Raw genomic sequence first — 6071 nt, 5'->3', positions numbered from 1 at the left:
GTGTGGTGATGTCTTACAGCAACTCAAACCCGGAAAACTACAGTTCATCATCAGCCGGTACGAACTCGCCGGAGCTTAAACTTTATCAAGCATTCATCTTTTCTGTACCAATCTGCTTCACATTTATTATTCTCTTCTTGTTCTACTTGATCTACCTTCGTCGTGGTAGCTCCGATTTGTCTTCTCTCGGAATGCGAACTACTTTCATCTCTGGTAACTCTCTCTCCACGGTACGTTACTCTTGACTAATCTCTTCTTTTGTTCATCTCTCTTATTGAGTTTCACCTTGTGAAGACGAAGATCTGTTCTTTTATGATTTAGTTTTGTAATGATTGGTGTGTTTTGTAACGTGAGCAGGCTGAATTAGGATTGAGTAAAGAGCTGAGAGAGATGCTTCCCATTTTCGTCTTTAAAGAGAGCTTCACCGTAATGGATTCACAGTGAGTTCTCCAGATTCTTTTCCCTTTTGTAATTTTAGTCCTTTTTTCATAAATTCATGAACCATGAGTGAAGATTTTCTAAGGCTTTAGGAAAATAAAGAATAAGGCTTAGTTGTAGAAAGTTCAAAAAAATGAGTTAAATCTTTGTTGTTCATTGGTGGAAGTGAACAAAGATGAGAGGTTCTAGTCTTTATCTCTAGTGGGATGAAATTTTTGGTCTGCCTTGATTTTGAAAGGTACTACTTAGGTCCAATTGACAGTCACATTGTTACTTGAATGGAGGTTGAAATGTTACAGTAGTTGCTTACATGATCAGGTAATTGTGGTGGGTATAGTTTCTGGACAATATGTTGTATTATGTAATTTGAAAGAGATATCTCAAGATCTAAAGATAGTTTGAAAGATTTAGTTGTCCTAGTAGAGGCAAAACTTGGGAGTTTAAATAATTGTGCTTATAATCCTGAAACTGAGAGTCAAAACTGTAAACTAGAATGAAGAATAATAAACTGATTAGGCCTTTTGATTTACAGATGTTCTGTTTGCCTTGGGGAGTATCAAGCAGATGACAAGCTTCAACAGATCCCTGTATGTAAACACACTTTTCACATGGATTGCATTGATCTTTGGCTCACATCGCATACCACTTGCCCCCTTTGCCGTCTCGCTCTTCTCCCCAGCCAACCCCGTCAAACCGAAGAAGATTCTGGTCCGAGTCTTGTGAGCCCTGATGAAGAGGTGTTGAGTCAACCAGAATCTCAGCCAGTAAACCACAGAGAAGTGTTGAGTCAACCGGAATCTCAGCCAGTAAGGCACAGAGAAGTGTCGAGTCAACAGGAATCCGAGCCAGTAAACCACCTAAACGATGGCCAAGAGCAACAGTGTGATCCGACTCAGTGTAATCGAGATGCAAAGGAGGGCTTGAAGGAAACGCAAGAGGATGAACGGAACAGCATCCGGACATCGAATGCTTGTTGTAGTTGTAGACCTGGTTAAGATTAACCACTTCTGTAAAGTTTGCTGTGTACTTGCATTTGTAACTTGTAACATTAGTAAATTTATTAGGAGTGAAAATGAGAGATTGATCTGATCCATAGAAGAAACAAACACTTTAGAAGGCAAAATGTGTAGTAAATATTTGTGTTCGAACCTGAAACTTTGGAAGATTACCAAAATTACTCAGAGAAACTTGTCCCATTAACCCTTGCGTTTGCTCGCGCGCAAAAGCTGAGTATGGTCTGCTTCAATACTGGTTCCAAAAGGGTTTGATGAATGATGATTTTAACTACACCTCTATTAGCGGTTTCATAGTCTGTTTCAAAGTCAAGGAAACAGAGGATAAGGTAATACTAGGAAAGAGAAAAGATAAAGCATAGTCAAAGGGTTGGGTGAGAGCTTGAATTGTGTTGTCCTCTCTCTCTCTGCTTTAATGCTTTCTCTTTCCCAAACATTCCATCTTCTCTTTGGTCCTTTTCAAGATTCCTTTCGTTGTTTCTTACTAGCAAAGATAAGGATCTTAAAAGACTTTAACTTGGGGTTCCTTTCGAACAATCCCAGAACCCTAGACCCAAACCAGAGAATTGACTTCATCTCTCTGTTCTCTTTCTCATCGCCTGCCCTAATCGAAAGTCCCGACATGGGTTCAATCAAAAACACAGTTCACTACTGTTGTGTCTCAAAAGACAACCAGATTCTATACGCTTACAACAATGCCGGAGACCACCGCAACAACGACAGTCTCGCTGCGTTATGCTTAGAAAAGACTCCGCCTTTTCACAAGTGGTACTTCGAAACGATGAGTAAGAGAACTTTTGGGTTCTTGATGGAAGATGGGTTCGTTTATTTCGCCATTGTTGATGATGTTTTCAAGAGATCTAGCGTTCTTGATTTTCTTGAGAATCTAAAGGTTGAGTTAAAGAAAGCTAATAAGAAGAATTCGAGAGGTAGCTTCTCTGGGAGTATGAGTTTTAGCAATGCTCAAGATCAGCTTGTCCGAAGACTCATAGCTTCGTTGGAGACTGATCTCACTTGTCTCCCGATATCATCACCTTCCATTGATGGTGCTGAACAAAGCGACGCAGCTAATTCAACGAAAGCTCCGCTTTTGGGAAGATCCAACAAGCAAGAGAAGAAGAAAGGGAGAGATCATGTGAACTCACAGAGAGGCATTGAGATAGAGGAGCACCGGAAATCAAATGATAGAGGAAACGTTACAGAACGTTCTGATTCTTCACCTGCAGCAACTACATATGTTCCAAGAAGGGGACGATCTGAGAGCATTGAGAGGAAGTGGCGGCGTCAAGTGCAGATTGTTCTTGCCATTGATGCAACTATTTGCTTAACGCTACTTGGTGTTTGGTTGGCTATTTGTCAGGGCATTGAGTGTACACGTTCTTGATCATTAACACGCTTCTCCTCTTCCGTAAAATCGTCGTCCAGATTCAAGCTCTAGTTTCACTATGTGCCTTTTGTCTTGTAGTATTGTTGATTGTATATTAGGTATAGGTCTCAAGTTCCTACCTTGGTTTGTGTATGATATGATGCTTATGTTGTTCATATGATTGTACATATATATTAGTTTGTTGCCGAGTGATTGCCTCTTCAAGCCAATTTAATGAATGTTAGGGATACATATTGTAAGGAGGCATTGTCACAACTGAGGGAGGTTTATATCAGATAGAAGTAAAATATTGCAATCACATTTTCATTTTCCAAACCACCGTGGATGGAAAATGAAAGGTTTTGTTTTCTTACATAGAATCAGAAACACAAGCTTACAAGATAACAAACGCACATAAAAAGAGTCTAGAGAGGGGTTTTTTTTTTGTTCTTGAATAAACAGAGGAAAGAGTAAAGGAGAGATAAGGAGGTGATAAATACCTCTCACCTGAAATCCTAACCATGGTTGATCAACTGGTTTGGTTGACGTTAAAGAGAAGAACCTAAAGGGAACCAAAATATCTCCCAAGAGGCAAAACATGCAAATGCAAGGACCCCCCCACAATCCATATGTGGGGGTTGGTTGAAAATATGATGAGAGCAATCTATATCTTGAATCTTAAAAATGATCTTAATCTAAGTGTGGCTATAACTCCAATGCTTAGCCACCGAGAATATACATGGGTTAGCAAACACCAACTACTTCCTTATATCCTCAAAAGGAAGTTAGTGAGGCTGTTTCCTTTAGCCTTTCTTGATGTCAGAGAAATTTATGTTCTAGCAATCTACGATAAGACTTTGTAACTACATGGTCCTAGATCTAATAATCCTAAGACTGCACATTAAAATGGATTTAGCGTAAAAGTAGTGGGAACACCTTTGCACACACTACTTCAAACACTTCCAGGTGGTGACATTGTGCCTTTTCCTGGTAAATCCTTATTTCCTTTCATGTTGATCAGCCAATCCTAAGCTTTTTATGTTTTTCTACAAAATTGCTTTGCCTTTCTGAGGCACTGTGCAAGACATATGGTAACTCTTTACTTCTAAAGCTCGAACAGGCTATCTTGAACGAAACTTCGTTCAGAAGCACGTAATGCAATGAATAAAATGAAAAGATGAGTAATGCGTATGACAATGGTCCAAGTTAAAACCCCTATGTGAGACTTAACTAGAACTTTCAAAGTCGCCCAAACTCCAAATTAAAGGCTCTTTGTCTAATGGGTTAGAAGCATAAAGGGGAAAAGGGCAACCATGGTTAGGCCACAGGTCTTGTGGGACTTCAGAGGCATGTGGATAAAAATTAGTAAACAGAGATTGACTTAAGGATTTAAAATGAACTGGCCTCTACATAGCATCAATGGAATCAGAGTTGAAACCATGAGCCTTCATGGTCAAGCCTGTGGAACTGCAAAGCACACTGCTGAAGAACATCAGTACCTCTGGTTTTTCCAGGTTTTGTATGAACAACAAAAACAAATAATTACACAAACCTGATGGTATGACTGGTGAAGGTGCAAGAGACACTGGTGTACCATTGTGGTGTGGATAGTTTCCACCCGTAGAGGAGGCAAGAGCAGAATAATGAAACATGTGGTTGGGGTAGTGAAGAGGGGCATAACCAGTGACTGGTCCATTTCCTTCAGCAAATTGGAGATATGGGTAAAACCCTGCTGCTGCTGCTGCTACACCAGTCATTGGTCCGCTGCTATACATTGGATGCTGAGCAGTTGCCCCTCCATACACATTGTAGTATCTCTGTTACAAAAACAAGTATTCAATAAGCTATAAGAGATAAAAAGTAGAATAGGGAAAGACTAGATAACTAGATTGAGATAAGCATACCGTGGGGTAATTGTAGTCCATTGTGTATGAAGAGAACCTAACAAAGTTTAATGAGACCAAACAGAGGATTTAGCAGTCTATTTAATGAGTTTGGGAAAGAAGTAAGAGATATAACGTGGAGTACCCAAAAGGATTAGTGTAAGGAAGTGTGTAGTGAGAGAATGGAAGTGGCGAAGGCATAGCAGTAGCCGCTGCTCCAAAGTGTGTCTTGAAAGGGCTAGTCACCTTCAGACCGCCTCTTCCTCCTGCATGTCCTACTAAACACAACACCATGAGAATGTCATCTAAAACATATGCTTTTAGCAAAAACAAAACACAGCATATTTTAACCAGATAAGTCTTCAGAGTATAAAACAGACCTATAGGTTTTAACTTATTAGTCTGCAGCACATCATAAAGACTACTAGAGTACTGAGCAAGATGAAACTACCCCTCAAACAATAAAGTAGCTAACTTGCTACAAATATGTGATACATGTCACGACATGCAATTCCAGCCTTTTCTCTTAGATAATGGCAAGATCCATGGAATTACATCAAAATTAGGTAAAGAAACCTAAAAAGTACCATGAACAGGAGAAGAAGGTTTGGATCTCTGAACACCAAAAGCAGCAAGATTACAATTAGCTCTTCTCCCATCAATAACAGGAGCTGGATCTACACAAGCTTTCTGAGCTGCTTCCGGATCACAAAAAGTCACCTTTAAAAGTAAACAAAAAAAACAGAACCCGTGAGCTTGATGAAGCTATAACAACAAATCTCCAAGTTCAAGAAAAAAAAAAGGAAAGAGAAACACTTACAAAGCCGTAGCCTTTAGATCTGCCACTAGATTTATCAGTGATGACAACAGCTTCAACAATGTCCCCAAACTGTTCAAAGTAGTTCCCGAGAGAGAGTTTGTGTGTTTCCCAAGCTAATCCTCCAACGAACACCTTGGTAAATGTCGTGTCTTCCATTGTCATGTTGCTACAAACTCAACGAACGAACCCGCGAAATAAAGTTACCGACTTTGGGAACAGAAGAAGAAGCAGAGAACGGTAGTTGAGAGAAGAGAGAGAGAAGGAGAAGAGAAGAGGAGGAGGGAAGAGGATTCAAGGAAAAGTCAGGAAAAAGAGAGTTTGGGGGACACACTCAATTCAATTATTTAAGCTTAACTTTTCCCCAAATATCAATAACATTGTTTTATTTATTGTACGGTCACTGTGCTTTTACACTTTTTTTTTCTTGTTGGTCGGATCCACTCTGTATGTATTTTACAGTTGGACAAAATATATTTATCCTTATTTGAGCTGTTATATAATTTTGGTATTTTTTTAATAGGTGGAAAACTAAAAGTATTATCAAGTACAGA

General features: G+C 39.5%; 3 protein-coding genes across 5 annotated transcripts in view; 2 read left to right on the top strand and 1 right to left on the bottom strand.

The window, feature by feature from the left end:
- Positions 1-1621, top strand: part of LOC104777360 (RING-H2 finger protein ATL58-like) — an 8580-nt gene extending 6959 nt beyond the window's left edge. Inside the window, exons 2-4 of the mRNA XM_010501597.2 lie at positions 6-230; positions 358-440; positions 971-1621. Of these exons, the coding sequence (XP_010499899.1) occupies positions 9-230; positions 358-440; positions 971-1433 (768 nt within the window). The 5' untranslated portion in view covers positions 6-8 and the 3' untranslated portion in view covers positions 1434-1621. The remainder of the gene's footprint in view (positions 1-5; positions 231-357; positions 441-970) is intronic.
- LOC104777361 (phytolongin Phyl1.2-like) lies at positions 1705-3047 on the top strand. The gene has a single exon (XM_010501598.2). It carries the CDS (start codon positions 1867-1869, stop codon positions 2833-2835), a length of 969 nt encoding a protein of 322 aa, XP_010499900.1. The 5' UTR covers positions 1705-1866; the 3' UTR covers positions 2836-3047.
- Positions 3095-5844, bottom strand: LOC104777358 (RNA-binding protein 24). 3 transcript variants are annotated; one of them, XM_010501592.2, is made up of 6 exons: positions 5521-5844; positions 5288-5420; positions 4846-4978; positions 4722-4758; positions 4370-4634; positions 3095-4296 (listed from the first exon to the last, which is right to left on the bottom strand). In XM_010501592.2, exons 1-6 carry the CDS (start codon positions 5680-5682, stop codon positions 4271-4273), a joined length of 756 nt encoding a protein of 251 aa, XP_010499894.1. In that variant the 5' UTR covers positions 5683-5844; the 3' UTR covers positions 3095-4270. The 3 variants fall into 3 exon arrangements, with proteins under 3 accessions (XP_010499894.1, XP_010499898.1, XP_010499895.1); XM_010501596.2 differs by having other exon boundaries at positions 3095-4284; XM_010501593.2 differs by having other exon boundaries at positions 4846-4975.

This window comes from Camelina sativa, chromosome 3, assembly GCF_000633955.1.
Source record: "Camelina sativa cultivar DH55 chromosome 3, Cs, whole genome shotgun sequence".
NCBI classification, from domain to species: Eukaryota; Viridiplantae; Streptophyta; class Magnoliopsida; order Brassicales; family Brassicaceae; genus Camelina; species Camelina sativa.
The sequence above is the reverse complement of the archived record's forward strand: the minus strand, read 5'-3'. Positions and strand labels throughout refer to the sequence as shown.

Coding starts and splice junctions, on each gene's coding strand:
- LOC104777361 (XM_010501598.2), top strand. CDS start 1,867: ATGCTTTCTCTTTCCCAAACATTCCATCTTCTCTTTGGTCCTTTTCAA.
- LOC104777358 (XM_010501592.2), bottom strand. CDS start 5,682: ATGACAATGGAAGACACGACATTTACCAAGGTGTTCGTTGGAGGATTA. Junction 5,421..5,520: donor GATCTAAAGGCTACGGCTTT/GTAAGTGTTTCT, acceptor TTACTTTTAAAG/GTGACTTTTTGTGATCCGGA. Junction 4,979..5,287: donor ACCTTCTTCTCCTGTTCATG/GTACTTTTTAGG, acceptor TGTTGTGTTTAG/TAGGACATGCAGGAGGAAGA.